Here is a 20,373-nt window from a genome sequence, read left to right on the forward strand (position 1 = left end):
GGCTTCCCTGGTGGCGCAGTGGTTGAGAGTCCACCTGCCGATGCAGGGGACGCGGGTTCGCGCCCCGGTCCGGGAGGATCCCACGTGCCGTGGAGCGGCTGGGCCCGTGAGCCCTGGCCGCTGGGCCTGCGCGTCCGGAGCCTGTGCTCCGCAACGGGAGAGGCCACAGCAGTGAGAGGCCCGCGTGCCGCAAAAAAATAAATAAATAAATAAAACTTTAAAAAAGCAAGACAAAAATAGGTGCCTTCTTACGATGCGCTGCAACCTACATGCGTGCCTGCCTCAGCCACTGGCCCTGCTCGGCCTCTGGGCCTTCGGGGTAAGAAGAGCCTCTGCTTCTGCACCTCGTCCGGGTGGTCCCCCAGCCCCCAGCCACCAGCTGTGTCCACAGCGCACGTCGCAGAGCTTCCCTGTCTTTTCGTCGTGCTTGGAGACTCTCTTCAGGTCGTTCTCCTGATTCTCGCAACCTCTCCGGCGTGCGCTCACACTCGTGGGGGTGGACGGGCGGGCGCGGGACGCGTGCCGGCCCACCGTGCCACCTGTTAGTTCTCCTCCCTGCTCCCTTCCGGTCCTGGTCAGCGACGGCCCCACCTCTCCCCACGGCACAAGCTTCTGCACCGGAATAGATGCCTGGGCTGCACTCCCCCATCCTGGGCTTGTGTAGTTTTACAGTTTTTCCTTAATGTCATCTCTTCATGTCACATTTCTACAAGTGTGTACTTGGCAAAGAGCCTTTTAACCGTCTTGTAACCTTTCCCCTTTTCCTCCCCAGAGGGCGGGCTACAGTGGGGTTCCTGTCATGGGTCTGCTCTCCTTGCAGGTTGAAGGTTGAGGAGCTGGAGGGGGAGCGGAGCCGTCTGGAGGAAGAGAAGAAGGTGCTGGAGACACAGCTGGAGCGGCTCACCCTGCAGGTGAGCTCGTCCAGGGCTTGCCCTGCCCTCCTGTTTTCTCCTGGGTTTTGCCCGAGGTTCCTGTACCCCAGCCATCCCACTTTCTAGCTGACCAGACTAGACTAAACCGGGGGCCTGTCCCCCACCCAGGCCCCTGGCTGGCCGAGAACACCCGTCCCGAGCCACCAGAAGGGACAGCCTGCCCCAGGTGGCGCTGCCCCCAGCCGCCTGCCCCGTCTGCTTTCTTGGTCTCCATCTCGTTTTTCCCGACCGCTGGCCGCAGCGAGCCCACAGCCTGACCTCTGCGTCGCCCGTGGCGGGTGTGACGGGCGTGTCCCCCTGGGAGGAGACGCCAGCAGAGGTCCTGGGTGGTTTGGGGTCTGTATCCAAGCCCGTCCGCATCTGCCTGCAGTTGTGAGGTCGGATCGCTATTTGCACTGTTTCGCTTTCTTTTCCATTTTTATCTTCCTGTCTAAATTGTTCCGCGGCAGGAAACCTGCAGGTTAGTGATTACCCAGATTTTGGACAGGCCATTGATTTTTCTCTTGGCATCTATTAGAGGCAAATCAAATCTCCTTTTTATTCCCGATTCCTGGAGATGGGAGAAGTGACAACCTTGATAAAACAAGGCGCTGTGAGCCGCGGCTGGGCCGCACTCAGCTCCAGGACCTGTCACCTCGTACGATTTTAATTGGACCGCAGTCCTGCTGGGAGAGCTGGGCTGCTGGCGGGTGAACCCCCGGCCGCCCGTCAGTGGTGCCGTGTCAGGGCAGGATGGGGAGTGTCTTTCTGGGTCCTCAGTTGAGCTCAGCCTGAGGTCACGGCTGATGGCTTCCCAGGCCTCTGACTGGGGCTCAGTGAGCGCTGCCGAAATCGATGTTTCCTTTTTCCTGCCCCAGGGCTTCAAGGCCCGTCACGAGGAGCCTCAGTGGCCCTTGGTGATGGCGTCGAGGGCCAGACCAGGTGAGAGGTGCGTTGAGCGCCGCCAGTGGACGTGGGGAGACGGGGCCGGCGTTGGGGCTCCCAGCTCGAGCCTTCCTGTGTGGGAGGTTCGGGCGGGCGGCGCCCGGGCCAATCCGCGCTCCGCGGGTGGGGTCAGCGACGTCGGCTGTGTCCAGCCTCCTGGGCTCCGCACGGACCTCACGCAGGGCAGGGGCCTGGCTGTGCGTCCCGGAGCCACTCACGGCCAGGGTGGCGGGGGGCATCCGTGTCGGCTTGGGGAGGGCGTGGGTCAGTGTCTGCGCCCCGGTGTGGCCTGGCTCTCGGCACGCAGGTTTCTGTCCGTGGAAGCGGGGGGGCCGCCTGGCCGGCAGTGGCCGCACGCAGCGCTGAGCGCGCCTGTGAGCAGCTGCCCCCGGCGCGGCCGGCAGGGTGTGGCGCGTGGGTCCTGGTTTCCGGGCTCCTGGGGGCGCGGACGTTCGCACGGTGACGTGCGTGCCTCCGCTGCTGCCGGGGCGCGCGGCCGCGGGTATTCTGGGGCCGCGTCCGGGGGTGTGAGGCCCCGTCCCCGCCGTGGGCGCTCGGGTGGCCCCCGCACCGGGCGCGGTCCTGCCGCGCCGCTTCTCTCCACCTGCTTCGAGCCGGGGCCTGGTGCCGCCCCCCCAGCTCTGCGGGTCGCCCGCATCTCCAGACAGCAGCGGGCAGAGGCGCCTGGGTGCCTCCGTCCCACGCCACGGCCCCGTTCTCCGCGTGGCCGGTTCCAGCTTGAGCTCCAGAAGGCTCTTGGGAGCACCCCCGCCCCTGGCGCAGGGCTCGTTGCAGAGAGGTCCTTGTGATGGTGGGGGCCGAGTCCTGTCTCCTGACCCACCATCTCAGTCGCGGGTGCCACAGGCCTCTGCTGTGTGCCGACCCCGTGCTCCGTGGGCCCTGGGCTTTCTCCTTCGGCCTCCTGTATCTGCGCCCACCCACAGTCCCGGGAGACGTCCTGCCGCCCCCTTTGCGCTGACGAGGAAGCTTCTCTCGGAGAGGTTCGGCACTTTAGTCACGGGCACCGAGCCCCAAGGAGCAGGGCAGGCCTTCGAACCCAGGGCCGTTGTCTCCTGAGCCGCGCCCCCGCCCCCCGTCGCCCCCGGCCTCCACACGCTCCTGAGCCCTCACCCCACCTTCCTGCCCTGCTCCTCGGGCTGCACCTCTGGTGGTCCGGCCGCCATTCCCAGGTGAGCAACCTCAGCTCTGGGACCACTGGTCTCCTCCCCCACCCCGGCCCACCCCACCGCCCTGCCCGCTGCCCCTGGCCTGGGTCCGTCGTACGGTGCTCCGCGGCGAGGAGAGGTGTACGCCCCCGAGGCTGAGCGGACGGGTCACCCCCATCACAGCGACGGTTCCCGTCTGATCGCGACGCCAGAGGGGCAGAGTTTGCCCCACCGCCGTCCAGCCCGGGCGGAGCGCCCGTGGGCAGGCCCTACGCAGGAGGCAGGGAAACGGGGGGATTCGGCCCTGGAAGGAGGGTGCCCACCTGCCCCCTGACCCCTCAGGGCAGACAGAGGGAAACCACTGGGCATTCTGGTCCTGGTGGAGTGGACCGGGAAGAGCTCATGCCTGGCTCAGGGAGCCCCCGCCAGGTGGCGTTGAAATGGGCCTGAAGGGGACCTGGGCTCATGGAAACCGCGGGGACGTGGGTGGTGCCCTGGGGGCACCGGCGTCCGAGTCTTTCTACCTTGGCTGTAATCCTGCCCCTCAGCTGGGTGGTCTCAGGCATGTCGTGCTTTGCCCCCCGAGTTCCCAGCACGTCCTTTATAAAATCGGGGACGATGCGCCCACGTGGGGGTTACCAGGAGGTCACAGGCCACGTGTGACCACACCGTCGTGAGGCCAAGGCCACGTCCCCTTCACCTCGGTCCCCGGGCCGTGGAGGCAGCACAGCCCTCCAGGTGGCCTGGCTGCCCCCAGGCTCCGCTTCGTCTGTGCGACCGCAGGACCGCGGCTTCGTGGCCTGGGCACGGCAGGAGGACACGGGCCGAGGGACCCAATTAGCGTGTAGCTCCCCCGGCTGTGTGTGTATCCGCGGTGCTGCCGGCGTGATCCTCATGCAGATCTCCTCTCCTCTCTCCCCCTGGAGGAGTCTTCAAGTTGGGCTGCTTCAAGGAAGATTGATTAAAATCCACTGCAGTTTGACTTAATTGGGAACATATGCTTGGAGAGGGAGCTCGACTAGTTAGAACTTTTTGTAATTAGTTCACAGCTGGTTGGTGAGGCAACCGCGCCGGTTACCGCTCAGAGCTGAGTACACGCCCGCCGGCCTGTGCCCACTCCGTGCCTGGCGGGGCCGGGAGAGGAGGCTCCTGGGCCCTCCTCCTGTGGTGGGTGGCCGGTCCGGGTCTTTCTGGGAGTCCTTGGCTACTCCCACCTCATCTATCCTAAGGTAGCTAGCCGTCAGGGAGACGACGCCCCCGTGTAGAGATGGGGAAACTGAGACCACAGCTGGCCGGACACAGTTGGCCGTTTGGTAGAGGCAGAGTGCCCTCCGGTAAAGACTGAACTTGGGCAAACCAGCTGGGGCTGGGCCCGAAGCAGGGCTTCTTGCGAGACAGACTCAGGGAACACACTCCCTGGGCCCCTCCGGGCCTTGCCCAGCAGTCCTGGGGGGGCATCAGGCCCTGCCCGGGCGCTGCCGCCCCCTCTGCCCGTGGTCATTCCTCCTCTTAGCGGCCGGCACCGGGCCTGGGTGTTGGCTCTGTCCCTCCCCAGCCGTGGCCCTGGTCTCAGTCTGCTCGCCTGGACGTGGAGCTGACCCCACTCCCCTGCGGGCCGTCGTGGGGAACACGGTGACGTGCCCAGCACAGAAGCACGGCCGCTGCCGCCGCGCTTACCTTGACGATGCCACACGGTTGTCCACGTTTAGCTTCTCGCGGGCCACGTTTGGGGCTGTCAAGGCAGTGAGCCGCCTGGCGCTCCCGGGGTGCAGGCCTGAGGGCTAGGCGCGTGGCCGCTCTGGGCCTGGCAGACGCTCGTCCCCGGCAGCGCCCCCTCTGGCGAGGAGCGAGCTTCGCGTGGGGGGGGCGGAGGCCTGGCCGCGCGCTCATGCCCTGTTGGCCCCCCTGGCTCACCCCGGGGCCCGGGCGGTGGAGCCAGCATGCAGACTCAGCCCTACCGGTTCCCCCGTCGCATTACGAACAAACACCGCCAGACATACTGTGGCGAAGTTGGAAGAGTTTGACAGTAAACACCCATGTGTCCCCCCGGGTCCTGCCGCAGACACTCCCCTGTGGCTGCTTTATGACGCAGCACCTCTCTACCCCCTTCCACCCATCAGTACTTTCTGTTTCCTTAATGCATTTTAAAGAAAATTGCAAACATCTGTACCTCTGAATGCTTCAGCACGCGCGTAAGGAAGCAGAATTCATCTGTGGACTTTGCACCCCGGCCCACTGTCCCTCGGAGGCCGGTGGGAGGAGCCCCTGCGCTGGAGCCTCCCCGCCCAGCCCCCGCCCCGCCTGCTTCCGTTCCGCGGGTGGGGCTGCCCCACAGCCAGCCTGTGGCTCTGCTCAGGAAAGGGACCAGACTGCAGCCCAGTGACATTTCAGATGAGTGTCTCTTTTTTGGAAGTGGAGTGGGTAGGAAATAGCCGGGTGCCCTGTGAGCAGGAAGCTCACGGTGTCCGTGGAGCCTGCCCTGCCCCCGTCGCTGCGTCACCAGGCAGGAGCACCGTCTAATCATAGATTCTCCCAGCCTCTGCTTCTCAAGAGCCCTCTTGCCCTTGGGTCCTCTTGCTGCTAACCAGGGCCTTGAGCATGTCATGCCCCCGACTGGACAGCCTATTTCCTGATGGGCTACTGCCCATGCTTCTGGAATGTTCTCTGGGCGTTGCTTCCTGGAGGGGACAGAACACTGCGGGCCGTGGTGCTGGGGTGCCCGGCGAGGGGTGAGTCCCAGAGGTTGTTCCTGGTGGGGCAGGTTGTGTCCCTTCCAGCGAGGAAGGCTCGCCGCCTGGGACTGAGGTCGCTCTGAGCGTCTGCTTCCTCGGTGCCGCCGAGCGAGCAGAGGGCGGGGGTGTGGGCTGGATGGCGCCGGCGGCGGCCACAGCGTGGGCACCGCTGGTGCTGCCACACACGCCCCTCCCTGCCGCGGGCTGTAACTCTGGTCCTGGCTCCTTACTGACTGCGCACGTGGAGCACCCCTGCCCCTGCCCCTGCCCGCGTCCTCACTTCACAGCCACGGGCGCTGAGCAGATGAAGCCCGGGTCACAGGAGCCGCGGGTCTGCCACACGGCGGGAGGTGACACGGCCACGCCCCCCAGCTCCAAAGACCCCGGCCCCTGCCCCAAGTTGCGCTCCAGCTCCCCAGCAGAGGTCCAGGCCTCCCTGCCCAGCAGCCCCCGTCCTGCCCTGAAAGCCTGGGTGGTCTGTGTGGGGACCACACAAAGACCCCGGCCCCTGCCCCAAGTTGCGCTCCAGCTCCCCAGCAGAGGTCCAGGCCTCCCTGCCCAGCAGCCCCCGTCCTGCCCTGAAAGCCTGGGTGGTCTGTGTGAGGACCACAGGGCGGGCAGCCTCCGTGCACCCCCCCCCGCCCACCTGCCATGGTGGCAGGACCAGAGCTTCATAGAGTCAAGACCAGACTGCCCTCCAGCCAGCCTCCCTCCCCAGGCCCCACGACCTGCTCTGTCTGCCCCTGGGCCCTGCCCGTCTGCGGGACCCAGCTGTGACGTCGCCCCTCCTCTGGGCTGTGAGCTGAGTGCAGCGACCTCGCCTGGCTCCCAGCTAGTGTTCTTGGGGCACAAGGACACCAGGGCACATGTGGGCGACTGCAGGGCAGAGCACCCAGGAGGTAGGCTCCAGAGGACACACGTCCAGATGTGAATTCCTGCTTCACGGACACTGGGCCCTGGGCGATGCTTCACCTCCCTCCCGAATCCCAGCTCCTTCACGGGGAGCCCGAGGATGGAACGCCTGCCCCGGGTGGCGAGGATCAGGCCAGTCACGCACATAAGGCGTCTCGTCTGGCTCCTCTCACACTGTAACTCCTTCAAACTGGTGGGTTTGTTTCCCCTAATATGTATTTGTACTGCCCGCCCCGCTTTGAACTCAAGAGTCTGTTTTCAAACTGTTTCTGCAGCTTGCTTTTGTCTCTCTGTGCGTTTGGGAGACGTTTCCCACTGATACGCAGTGCCCTGTTTGTTGTTTTTTTTTTTTTTTTTTTTTTCCGTACGCGGGCCTCTCACTGCTGTGGCCTCCATTTGGGAGGAGGGGTTCTTCCATAATATTCTTTAAAATTTTTGTGTGTGTCTATTTTGGAACTGCATCTCTTTCTGATGAATTTTAGAATCAGTTTTCGAACTTCAAGTAAAAAGAATCCTATTGAAATTTTTTTATTGGAACTGAATATATAGAAAAATTGGGGGGAGAATTAATATCTTTTCATCTAGCAACATTGTACATTTCTGTTCATTCAGTTCTAACTCATTTCCTTTATTAAATTTTCTATTTTATGCCATATAAGATCTTGAACCTTTCTTGTTAAGCTGATTGTCAGGTATTTTGTATCTTTTTGTTCTTGCAATGCATGGAATCTTTTGCAGCATATTTAATTTGCATATTGTTTATATAAAGGAAAACAATTTCTTATTTGGTAAGTTTATTTGGTCCATTGGGACCAAACTCTTTTTTTTTTTTTTTTTTGTGGTATGTGGGCCTCCCCCTGCTGCGGCCTCTCCCGTTGCGGGGCACAGGCTCCGGACGCGCAGGCCCCGCGGCCATGGCCCCCGGGCCCAGCCGCCCCGCGGCACGTGGGATCCTCCCGGACCGGGGCACGAACCCGCGTCCCCTGCACCGGCAGGCGGACTCCCAACCACTGCGCCACCAGGGAAGCCCGCCCTGTTTGTTTTTAACGCGGCGTGTGGCGCATCGCCGTGCGCGTTCGCCATGACATATTAAACCCTGACAGTTAACGGGAACACGCTCATGAGCAGGGCTGTGGCAAGTGCCCTACACATGGTGTCTCCAGTGTGTGCGAGTCTGTGTGTAGGAGAAGCTCCCAGAAGAGAGAGCGGGGTCAGTGGGTACCTGCGTTTATTTCGGCAGCACCGCCGGACGGTCGTATGAGGGCCAATGGGAACTGTGTGGGACGTGTCATAGCAGTACCTGTGAGGGTTCCGGTTTCCCTACAGCCGTCAGACTTCTAGATTTTTCTGGTCGGGTAGCTGAAATGGGGTAGCTCATTGTAGTTTTAACCTTCAGTCTCTTTATCATAGATGAGTGAAGATTTTTAAATCTGTTTATATGTGTTAATGTCCCGGTCCATTTTTCAAATGGATTGTTGGTTCTTGTTGGTTTTTTGGAGCTCTTTGTATATTAAGGAGTTCAGTTCATTTTAAGTTGTGAATATGTTTTCCCAATTTACCATTTGTCTTTTGACTTTGTGCTGTTTTTTTTTTACCAAGTAGAAGTTTTTGGCTTTTAAATTTATTTTATACAGATGCATTTATTGCCTTTTCCTTTTTAGCTTCTGGGTTTTTGTTCATGTCTTTACCTTTCTTGTGTCGGGGTATAAAAGAATTCTCTCATGGTTTCTTCCGGTTTTCTGGTGGTTTCATTTTTTTACCCTTAAATCTGATTGATTTGGAATTTGGTTTTGATTCTTTACAAGGTGGGAAGCGTGATACCTACCTGTTTTTTGGAAGAGGCTCTTCCTGGTACCCCTGGACCACTTATTGAAGGCCTGTCTTTTCCTCGCCGGTGTGAGGTCTGCCGCCTCGTGCGCTAGATGCCCACGTGTCAGGTCACAGCTAGGTCTCAGTGACCTCCTGCCCCTGTGACTCTTCTTTTTTTTTTTTTTTTTTTTTTTTTTTTTTTTTTTTTGCGGGCCTCCCTCTGCTGCGGCCTTTCCCGTTGCGGAGCACAGGCTCCGGACGCGCAGGCTCAGCGGCCATGGCCCACGGGCCCAGCCGCTCCGCGGCATGTGGGATCCTCCCAGACCGGGGCGCGAACCCGGTTCCCCTGCATCGGCAGGCGGACGCGCAACCGCTGCGCCACCAGGGAAGCCCCCCCTGTGACTCTTCTTTATCAGGGTTTTCCTGGCAGCTCTTGCTCATTTTTATGTGAACTTTGGAACCAACACGTCCAGCTCCCCCACCAACCAGCCTAGAACTTGCTGGCTTTCGTGAGAAGTGAAGATGAAGGTCGGGCTCGGCCACCTCCTGGACACACCCTCCCGCAAGGATGTCGCTGTGTCTTTCTGTTTGTTGGGGTCCACGTCCCCCGCGGGAACAGCTCACAGATGTGTTCACCGTGCACGTTTCCTGTCGAATCTACTTCTCAGTGTCTTGTCTCCTTTGTTTCACCATCAGTGGGTCTTTCCTTGAGTGTCACGCACACAGACGGGGCGGGGGGCCGCCTCAGTGGGTCGTAACCTCCTTACGGTCCCGCGTACGCCCTGCGTCCGGCTACACTGGGCCTGCGGTCCAGGGGTCCCAGGGCCTCGCTGCCCCAGCCCCCCTTCCTCAATGTTGTATGTAAAACAAGACACGTAATGAAGGAAAAAGCCCAGCCCTCCCACCCCCGTGAGGCGGCGCCAGGCTGCTCCTGTTTATTGGAGCCGAGGACTGAAAAAGCCAGCATGCTGATGTGCGTCTGTGTGGAGAAATTTCCACAGGCGCTGATAGCTGTTGATTTTTCTATGCAACGACTGACGTGTCCTGAATGTTAAGCCCCTTCTCGTCCCGTGGGCCTTGGGGATGCCAACTTCTCTCCTTCCTGCTGGGTGCCCCGGGCCCTGGGGGTGTCATCGGGCCTCAGGGCCCGGACTGCACGCCCGACCCCGGGTTTGCAGGCAGGCCCCACTGAGCCGCTGAAGCGGGCTCTTTTCGCCCTGGGACCTCCGCCGTCTGGTCCGGCCCTGCTCCACCACTGGCCGTACTCGACACGCACAAGGCTCGCGGCACAGCCAGCGGAGCCATCGCCGGCCTCGGGCCGCCGTCGCGTGCGGTCACTTCAGCCTCGGCGCTCTCGGACTTGGCCGTGCTACTGCTCTTCACCCCCATGTGGTCCTTGCAAAGTGTCTGGATGAGAAAGATAGGGACCCAGCTCGTTAAAAACCCGGCAGTTAGGCCTGCTGAGAAAGGACGTGTAACGGTCGACTTCAGGCGAGTCGAGTGTTCTTACCGCTGGTGGTGGAGCGTCACAGCTGCAGCGAGGAGGGTGGCGGGGCTGGGGCGCACCCGCTTCTGCCCGAGGGTCCCGTCGCTGACACGAGCCTCGCCCTCCCTGGGCGGTGGCCTCGCACGGAGGCGGGGGGCCCTTGCAGACGGAGGACCGCGCAGCCCCCAGAGCTCCACTCAGCCGTGTGGAGCTGGGCAGCGCAGCACTGGGACAGCTCTGCCTGGAGACCCCCTCGGTCTGTGCCAGGCCGAGAGGCCCAGGGCCCCGCAGGGCAGTGCCAGGAGCAGACCCGTCCTCCTGACTCTGGGCCGGCCGCTCCTCCTGCTACACCCAGCTGTTCTCACAGGTTCCGTTCCAGTCAAGGAGTTCCCGTGCAGAGGACTGGGGTGGGAGACACAGAACCTGCTCGAGCTCTGGGTTCTTCCTCTTCGTGATTGTCCCCAAAGTTGCAGGACACGGGCCGTGCCCCGCACGCCGGGTGTCGGCCCGTGGAGCGTTCGGCTTGCGTGTGCCCCTTTAACAGCCCATTACCCGCTCCTGGAGAGCCAACACCCCGGATTTGCGTCCCAAACTGCTCCTGTCCCCTCGACACCGGATGGGGTCTGAAGTCCGTCGTTGGGTCCCCTCTGGCCCACGTCCTCCTGCCGTGAGGGAGCCCGCCCTCCTGTTCCTGCTGGCTTTGCCCCAACACCTCAGGGGCCGTGTCGCCGGTCCCTGTGTAGACGCGCTCGGTATCAGCCGGGGGGGGCCATCACCCGGCCCCTCTCCTGGGGCTCATCTGCACTCCCTGTGCCACAGCTCCCTGGCCGCCTTCCGCGATCACACCTATCTGGACAAGATCCCACTGTTCCACAAGGAGCTCCCGGCAGGTGATACCACGATGCCTGCGAGAAACAGACCCCGGACGCTCTGACCGTCGGGGCTGGTGTCGTAAGTGAAGCTGAGCTTCCTGGCAGCCCTAACAAGAAGGGAAGTCTGGCCAATTACCCAGTCCCTCGTGTAGCAGGAGGTTTTGTGGAGGGGGTTTGTGGACAAACACTAGACCCTGAAGGCACTGTCTCAGACGGGACCGCACGGTGTGCCTCCACAGGTACCGTAACTGGATCATGGAGGCAGCTTTGTTCACCACGTGATCCAGCAATTCTGCTCCTGGGCATGTGCCCCGGGGAGCTGCAAGCAGGGTCTCAAGCGGATGTTTGCACGCCCGTGTCACAGCAGCCAAAAAAGTGGAAGCCACCCGAGTGTCCACCGATGGGTGAGTGGAGAAACAAAACGTGGTCCATCCACACAATGGAGTATCACTCAGCCCTGAAAAGCAAGGAAGCTCTGACACCTGCTACCACACGGATGGACCTGGAAGGCATGATGCTCGGTGAGACAAGCCAGACGCAGAAGGACAGACGCTGTGCGATTCCACTTCTGCGAGGTCCCCCCTGGAGGAGCCAGGGTCACAGAGATGGAAAGTAGGGGGTGGGGACCAGGGGCTGGGGGAGGGGGAGGGGCAGTTAGTGTCTAATGGGGACAGAGTCTCAGTTTGGGAAGATGGAAAGTTCTGTGCACTGACGGTGGTGATGGCTCCACAACAGTGTGAAAGTACTTAACGCTGAACGATACATTTAAAAATGATTAAGATGGCAAGTTTTATTTTACCACAATTCAAAAGAAACATTTTTTCAAGGCTTTGTTTAACATCTTCTGATATAAGTCAGAGGCCTGGCAGGAGAAACCCAGTGCCCGCGTCCACGGCAAGGGCGCAGGCGCCGGGGCTGCTTGGCCCTCTGTCTGCCCTCTCCAGCCAGGCGCTCGCCCTTCACCGGCTGGTCCTGCGGCTGCCGGCCTGGCCCACGAGGCCCCCTCTGCCGGCTCCTACGGCTCAGGGTGGGTTTAGGGTGCCCGCCGTCGCTTGCCATCTGTAACAGGGAGATCACGACGCGGTTCTGCTCGCCCGCCCGCCTGAGCAGGGACACGGGCCACTCGGTCGGTAGGCTCAGAGGACGTCGCTCTGGAATGGCGGGGGGCGGGGTGGGGCCAGAAGCAGCGGCCTCCAGACTGGCCAGACGCACGACGAAGGCGTGTGCCTCCTCCTTCCCCTCCTCCTCCTCCCGAGAGGTGAGGTGTGGCCCCGGGTGCCCGGGCGGTGGCTGGTGTCGGGGCCTTGCTCACAGCCCTGATGTGACAGCAGCTCAGGGGGAGGCTCAGCCTGTGGTCAGGAGCAGTGGGGGGCCCTGTTAGCCGCGGAGCAGCCTGGCCAGCTGAACCAGGCCCCCTCCCCGGCCACACTGTCAACGGCTGCACCTCCCCACTCAGCCACATCTGCTACCCCCCAGCCCAGAGTCTTGCCAAAGCCACCACCGGAGCACCCCACCTTGCTGGGCCTGCAGGGTGGCCCCATGGCGGCAGCAGGGGGCGGGCGATGGGGCGGGGGCGGATGGGGCCGCCAAAGCTGGTCTCCGGCCTGAATGGCCGCCGTCGCACCTTCCTGACGATGAGAGGAGCCGCTTCGTTCCTTCTCTGCAGGCTGTTTACAGGCCTCTCTCACACTCAATCCCCTGCTGAAGGACTCGGGGTGGGACTCGGCAGGTGATGGCTGTCCTGTAACGCGCTCTGCTAACGGTTCCCTGTCTGCGGACTAGAGCCCGAGGTCGGGAGCGTTCGTGGACGTGTAGGCAGCACGGTGGCGCGGGAGGAGTGGGCACGTGTGGCCTCACCTGGCCTGGGACGGTGGCACACGGGCCGCCGGACCCTCCGGGGGCCCTGCTCGCTCTCCTCGCTTTTCCCGCCGCTCCCGCACCTGTGCAGTGAGACTGGCGGAGCCCTCAGCTCTTGGCGGACGTCCCGGGAACTCGCCGAGTCCCGCGCCCTGGAGTTGACGGGCCGGGGTCTGGCTCAGGTTGGCAGGACAGAGGGTCTCCGGGTCCCTGTGTCTGCCACCCAGTGCCCGGCTCGGGCTCGGCTGTCTGCCCGGCATGTGGGACCTTGTCGCATCCACGCAGAAGTGGCCTGGCGGTCTCTGCCATCCCCTCCCAGGTAGGGGCACCGACTAGCCGCTGGACAGCGCCATCTTCCGTCCACCTGTCCCTCTGCCACCGCCTGGGGGAGGCAAACAAGGGGGCTCCTCGGGATCTGCGGGGCAGGCTGTCCCGCACCACCGCCCCCGTGCTCCCGGCCCGCGCGCTGCAGCCTCGGACAGGGTGTCCCCCTGCTCCTCCTTCCTGAGGGGATCAGCTTTGCACTGGTGGTTTCCTGTGGCCGTCTTCTGATGGCTCCAGAAGGCCTGGGTCCTCGGACATGTGGCGTCCTGGGCTGCCTCTGGAGGGTGTGAGAGGTGCCGCCAGGATATAGCCCAGGTTTTACTTCGTGGGCGGCGTGGGTGACAGTCACACACCCAGCAGAGTCGCACGTAGTTTACAGCTGTCTTCACGTCCGCTGACCGTTTGATCTTTCCAGACTTGGGAAGGTGAGCAGTAGTGTCCCTATTTTATAGATGAGCAAATTGAGTCTCAGAGAGAAGGAACGGCTCGGTCAAGTCTCAGAACTAGCACAGGATTATCCGTGTTGTGGGCAACGGAATGCCAGCCCCAAGGACCACACGCCAGGCCACTTCCTGGGGGCATCTTCCTGGCGCCTCAAGGGGAGACGGAGGGGGAGCCAGGCCAGGCTCTGGGGTCAGGGCTGAGGAAGGTCCGGGCCTCCGTGGCCTGCCCCGCCATCCCGGGATGGTGGCATTTTTCCTTTTTCCAGGTTCCGTGGGGTCTGGCCCAAGCCGCCTGGGTCATGCAGAAGCAGAGGCAGATGTGCAGCCCCACTTGGGGGCCTGACGTCGCGCGGCTCCGCTCATCTCTCGGGGTATTTCTCTGTCACTGCGGAGGCACTGGCTGCCGGATGTCACCTGTCCTCCGGAGCAGTCCGGGAGCATTGAGGTTTACCCCAAGAGTGACCCCAGCCTCCGCTCAGCTAGACCCGTCCCGCCCTCCTGGTGGCTGGGATCGTCGTGGGCAGCCTGCTCCAGCTGCAGAAGGCCCCGGTGCTCTCCTTGCCTATCCCCCCGCCCCCATCTTTGGAGACATCACACCCGGCAGAGCTCCCGGCCAGGACCTAAGAGTCCAGGACGGGCCCCGAGATTCCTCACCGGGGTGGATTCCCTCCCGGCGTTCTGCCGAGGGGGCTGCTGGCCGCAGGGGGACGCTGGCAGCAGCCACGGGACACAGCCCGTGTCCAAGCTCACGTGTGTGTCCAGGGCCCACGTGGCGCCTCGCGGCTGACGGTGGATAAACTCGCCCTGCCGTGCTGGGGAGACGGTCGCCCGGAGGGTGGTGTGAGAAGGGTCTCCCACGTGTGCTGGCCTGGGGGGCACGGCGCCCCGCAGCGCCAGCCTGCCTGGAGAGCCCCGGCGCACACCGCCGGCTTGGGGCCTGGCCAGGCCCGGCAGCGCCCCCTGCCCAAGCCCAGCCCCGTCGGCGGCCGCAGTGGCCGGTCCCCTGGGGCCGGGCAGCATGAGCATACACTCAGGGACCCTCGCAGCCCTTCCTAGACGCTGGCAGCCCACGCGTGTTCATTCGTGAGGGGCCTTGGCCACAGGAGTGCCAGGTGCCCAGCTCCGGAATGAGGCCTCTGGTGGGGGACGAGGGGACACGAAGGGCGCGGGGGGTGCAGGGCGTCGGCCCACGTGGTCAGAGAGCCTGTGGCGAGAGGGCGGTCTCCAGGGGCAAGCCCCCGTCACCGCCCCCTTGTGGCCCTCCCGCCTCCAGCCCTGGGCCCCTCCCCGCTTCACCCCCCGTGACTGGTCCAGGGCGGCCGCGTGGGCCTCGGTTTCTCGGTCTTGGGGCCGGGGGTCGTGGAGGGGGTCCGGCCTGCACTGTCACGTGGCGCCCCCGCCGATGCCCAGGCTCTCCACCCGCGGTGAGCACACCGTCCGGGCGGGCCGGGCCGGCCCTGTGCCCCCGGCCTCAGAGCCGGGGAGCGTCCCCGCGAGCCCCCGAGCGACCCCGGCCCGTGGGGCGCGTCGGACGCGAGGCCGGCGCCTGAGGGACCTGCCCAAGGTCGTGGAGCCCTGGGCCTTGGGGAGGCGGGTGTGCAGGCTGGGGTGAGGCGGGGCCGGCGAGGGCTGTGCCCCTCCCCCGTCCGTGAGGTCCGGCCGGCCCCGCCCCTCCAACCCAGCGGGACCCCCCGAAGCTCCCCCGCTTTTCTCCCTGAGCTGTCTTCCTTCAGCCGGGAGAGATGTTGATTTAGTTTTGAGGCCGGGTGATTTATAAACACGCGTCAGGCTCGGTGGCGGTCTAACTGGGCTTTTTAACTCTCCGTGGGCCTCTGCCTCCTGCTAACAGGGTCTCTTAGTATTCGTGGCAGGTCCGCCCTCCCGGCAGCCCTTCCCTGGCCCGGGGCAGCCACAGTCCATCCACAGGGCACACGGGCTCCCGGGGGGGTCTGTCCTGCGTCCAGGTCTCCCAGGTGCTAGGCTTGGAAGGTCCTTAACTGTTCAAGTTCACAGCCCTCACGCTTCAGCAGATGGAAACCGAGGCCCAGAAAGACAGGAGGCCTGGGCCGCCAGCAGGTTAGGGGCAGGACTTGAACGCAGGAGCAAGGCAGATGCCAGGGGACTCAGCCGTGGCCTGGACGCAGGGGGACACGGCCGTTCGTCTGAGCTTGCGCGGAATCTGAGCCCGAGAAGGAGCCCCAGTCACCCGCGAGCAGAGGGCGGCGGGCCGGCTGCAGCCCCGGGGAGGAGCACGCCCTGCTGTGCCCTGGGCGTGCGGGTCGCAGGGCCCAGCCCCTCGCGCGGGCTCCCCGCGGACCCGGCTCGGCTGCAGCGGGCGCAGGGGGAGCTGGACCGTGGGGGTCGGTCCTCCGCAGTCACGGATGGGGACGTCTCTCCGCCCCCTCGGCCAGTGGGACGTTTTTGTTTAGCCAGTAATTGCACCCGCACGTCAAAGGAAGGTTCAGAACTTTTCCTTTTGAGATTCACGTCAGTGTCTCAACAGTTTCCTCAGCTGCAAATCAAACAAGGCAACAAATTTTTAGCAGAAGATTATAGCCATTTTCCCCCTTTCTTCCTCAAAGCTGTCACGCAGCAGCAGATTTCAGCAAATTTGTTCGTGCTCTTCCGTCTGCTTCAGCGGCGCCAGCCCCCCGACACACCCTTCACGGCGCCACGAACCCCCTGTGCCCACGGCCCTGCGTGCCCGGGGTGACGGCCGGCACCCCTTCCCCGGACCCAGGGAGCGGGAGGCCCCGGCCAGCCGGCCCTGTGACTCCCCCATTCTGGTCACCAGCCGGGCCTCTGGTTTCTCAACCGCAGGACACTATGCAGTCATAACTGTCGCCCACTGCTCCTGCAAACGTTTACTTGACGTGCAGCGCCTGCCGCCCTAACCTTTGGGGGAGACAGGTGACGGGACAGGGCTTAAAGCGTCACGAGCTGGTAGGCGCTGTGGACAAACGGAGCGGGGAGGGGGCGTGCTGTGGGCTGTGCATTACTGCGGCCACGTCACCGCCACCTGCTCTCAGTGGGTCCTCACGGGGCACTGGGGTCCCCTCACTAGTCTGGGGGGCGGGACAAAGCCCTGTCCCCACGGAGCCCCCGCCTCACTGGCTGCAGGCACCATGGCTCCCTCCTCTCCAAGGAAGGAAGCGGGGAGGGAGGAGCCGCCGGGGAGGGCCTCCTTGCTCCGGGAGGGGCGGGAGGGGCGGTGCCGAGAGCAGAGCCCCCGGTGGGCTGAACCTCGGCCCCCTCTCACGCAGCCCGGCCACGTGGTCCTGTTGGCTCCGGACCCCTGGCAGCCTGGTCGGGCCTGTGTGGGGGAGGATGGGGTCTGGGTAGCCTCCTTGCACCCCGAGGTGCCCGTGTCCAGTCCAGCCGGGCCGTGGGGACTGGGCCACCCTGGCACCGGGGAACAGCATCTGGCCCCGTGGTCCGTACTGCTTTTCCATTCCAGGCCCATCAGCCTCCCGGGGGAACCAGCCGGCCTCAGGCCCCCTCGTCTGACGAAAGGGACTCTTCAGCCTTGGCTTCCTGAGCACCGAGTGGAAGGTTCCAGGGGGCAGGGTCTGTGGCAAAGGCCAGCCCGTCAGGGCTGTCGCAGCCCACCGAGGAGGCGCCTCTGGAAGGCCCTGCTGGAAGTCCAGGCTGGCCCCAGGTGACACAGGCCTGAGTCGGCTGGGCTGGCCGGGCTCCAACCAGGCCATTTGAGGGAGGGCAGCTGGTCAGAGCCAGGTGCCAAGACCTGCCCTGAGGACGGTGGTCTTGATAGTGAGTAGGGTCTCAGCGTGGAGTCCCAGGCCACAGCGGGGCCGCGCAGGAGCCCTTGCACTGGGGCGGGGGGCGGGGGGGGGTGAGAGCGGAAGCCAGGAAGCCGGATGGACCAGGTCAGGAGCAGCACTCGAGGTGGGTTCCGCCCAGACCTCCTGCTGCCGCAGGAGCCCCTGCAGGCCCAGGCCGGCCCGGCCCAGCACGTGCTTCCTGCGGAGCCAAGCGCCTCTCCCCCGCTGGAGGCTGGGGCGGCATGTGGAGGGAAGCCTGGAGCCGCACCAGGCTCTCGGTAGCAGATGGGGCGTCCACACACGTCCTACTGTTTGTTTTCCCTATTTTCTTTCATTTCTCTTTTTTAAAAACAGCTTTATTGAGATACAATTTACATACCGCAGAACTCACCTTTTTGAAGCGTACGGTTCAGTAGTTTTTCATACTTTCACAGATAATGAGCAACCATCACCGCACAATTTCAGAACATTTTTATCATCTCGAAAAGAAACCCTGTTCCTTTTAGCTGTCACCCCACTCTCCCCCATCCCCACTCCAGCCTTAAGCAACCGCCAGTCTGCTTTCGGTTTCTATAGATTTCCTCATTCTGGACGTTTCATATGAATGGAGTCATGTATGTGGTCTTTTGTGACTGGCTTCTTTCACTGAGCGCAGTGTTTTCAAGGATCATTTGTGTTGTAGTAGGCGTCAGTGCTTCGTTCCTTTTTATGGCCGAATAATATTCCATTGTGCGGATGGACCACACTGTGTCAGTGCATTTGTCAGCTCTTGGACACTTGAGCGGTTATCGTGACTGATGCCGCTTTGAACGTGTGTGTGCAAGTCTCTGTGTGGACGTGTGTTTTTATTCTTGGGGGTGTACCTGGGGATAGAATTGCTGGTCGCGTGGTAGCCCTGTGTTTAATTGTCTGCGGAGCTGTTTTCCGCAAAGGCCTCCCCGTCTTCCATTCCCAGCAGCGATAGGAGGACGGTTTCTCCCTGCCTTGCTGAGACTGTCTGGCTTTGTCATTCTAGCCACCTCGGTGGGTGCAAAGTGATGTCTCATTGTGGTTTTTGTGTCCATTCCCCTGCTTACTAATGACCTGGATGCCAAGCGTCTTTTTATGTGCTTATTGGCCGTTTGTGTCTCTTCTTTGGAGAAAGACTTACTCAGGTGCTTTTCCCGTTTTTACGTGAGTTTGTTTTGTTTCGTTTGTTTTTTCTGTTGCTGTTGCTGAGGTGTAAGAGTTCTTCATATGTTCTGGATACAAGTCTCTTTTCAGATCAGTGACTTGCAGGTATCTTCTCCTGCTCTGTGCGTTGTCTTTTCACTTCCTAGGTGATGCATGCTTTGAAGCACAAGTTTTTCATTTTGAGGAAGTCCAGTTTGTCTACTTTTTCTTTTGTTCCTTGTTTCTAGCGTCACGTTGAAGAATCCAAGACCAAATCCAGTGTCGTGAAGCGTTACGCCTGTATTTTCTTCCACGTGTTTTATAGTGTTGGCTCTTAGGTTTAGGGTTTTTTGTCCATTTGAGGTCATCTTCGTGTGTGGTGTGAGGTTGGGATCCAGGTTGATGCTCTTGCATGCGGGTGTCCAGTTAGTTGTCCAGCACCTTTTCCTGGTGGGTGGCCTTGGCGCCCGCGTTGAGCACTGGCCAACTGTAGAGGCGGGGGCTCTTCTGGACACTCGACCTGTCCCTGTGCCGGCTCTGCTGCCTTGGTCGCCATCGCCTGGTAGTAAGTTTGAGGGTCAGAGTGTGAGTCCTGGGGGCCGTGGACGCTCACTCCCTGGGCAGAATGGCGTTGGCGGACCCCATGCAGCTGTCCTGTCTCTGCCATGACCCGGGCTTGAGGCTGAGTCACAAAGGCCTGGGCCCGGGGGCTGCCACCCCCTTGGTGGGACGCTGGGGCCCCCGGGTCGGGGGTTGGGGCTCCGTCTCGCTCCTCGGGAGATTCCTTCAGTTACCTGCTGCCGTGTTACAAACACCCCACGACTTAGCGGCTTAAAGCAGCGGCATCCTGTTTCTCGCGAGTGTCCGTCTGGTGGCTCTGCCGGGCTGTGCCGGGCTCTCCCGGGCTCTCGCACTGCTTCCAGCAGGCGGACCTGCTGGGCTGCCCCCCCGCCACCCCGGGCTGGAGGCCCCATGCCTCCCTCCCTGCGGCCTGCATCCCAGGGAGGCCCCACGGCATCTTCGCCTGCAGGCTCGGGCCTCGCGCCCCGCTTGGCCTGGAGACGGGCGAGCAGGGCCCTCGCGGGGGCGTTCTGGGGGCGGTGGGCTTGATGCGGCCCTCTGCCCCTTCACGCCCGCGGCGTCCCGGCAAAGGCAGGGGAGTGTCTTCGTCCGTCCCGGGGGCGGGGCTGTGGGTCTGATAGCTCTGAGGCAGGAGCAGAGGCCCCGGCCTCCCGGCCTCCCGGCCCGGCCCGGATGCTCGCTCGGGCACCTGCAGATTTCTCAGGCTTGTCACCTGCCCCAGTTCATCAGAGCTGCGAGCATCTCCCCCGTCTGCCCTGGTCTGGTTTGGTCCGCCCTGCTGGTTCCCCCTGTGACCCTTAAATCCTCTCACCCACCGCAGTGTTTTCTTTCCTTCATTCCCCTCAAGGGGAAGCCGGTGGTCAGAAACCGCACTCTGGGGTGGGAGCGGGTGGCTCCCCTTCCTGCCCGCGGGGTGTCTGGCCTTTCCACAGCGGCATCCTGCCCCCGACCCTGATGTCCAGGCGCCGTCTTCCCCGACTCTCCCCACACCTGCCGGGCAGGATGACCCCGAGGCTCGACAGGTCCAGCGCCTCGGCCAAGGGTCACTGGTGACCTTGGGGTCAGGCTCTGTGCCCAGCTCCCTGCTCGGGCCCTCCCGGGGCGTCAGCAGGTGAGTCCTGGCGGGGCAGGGAGGTGGGCGTGAAGCCAGTGGTCAGCACCGCCAGACTGGGAGAGCCTGTGCCCTGGGGGGAAGGAGGGACCCTTGAATATCTGAGGTAAAGGAGAGGGGCGGAGCCCGGCGGATTCAACCTGCCCGCCTGTTCTTTTCTTTGCAGCCTGTTCTTTTCTTTGCACGTGTAAAGGGTTGAAGACAAATGAGGAAGAGCAGCATCAGGGACACGGGGGTGGGGGGGGGGGGCTGTACAGGGCGGGGCTGTGTGTCCACGGCGCCCAGAGCT

At 62.7% G+C, this 20,373-nt stretch overlaps 1 protein-coding gene across 3 annotated transcripts in view; it reads left to right on the forward strand.

The window, feature by feature from the left end:
* Positions 1 to 20,373, forward strand: part of MAD1L1 (mitotic arrest deficient 1 like 1) — a 350,389-nt gene that overhangs the window by 249,007 nt on the left and 81,009 nt on the right. For all 3 annotated transcript variants that reach the window (XM_024125005.3, XM_028498607.2, XM_055089925.1), the window contains one exon: positions 821 to 911. In XM_024125005.3, the coding sequence (XP_023980773.1) occupies positions 821 to 911 (91 nt within the window). The remainder of the gene's footprint in view (positions 1 to 820; positions 912 to 20,373) is intronic.

Source organism: Physeter macrocephalus, chromosome 14, assembly GCF_002837175.3.
Source record: "Physeter macrocephalus isolate SW-GA chromosome 14, ASM283717v5, whole genome shotgun sequence".
Taxonomy (NCBI): Eukaryota; Metazoa; Chordata; class Mammalia; order Artiodactyla; family Physeteridae; genus Physeter; species Physeter macrocephalus.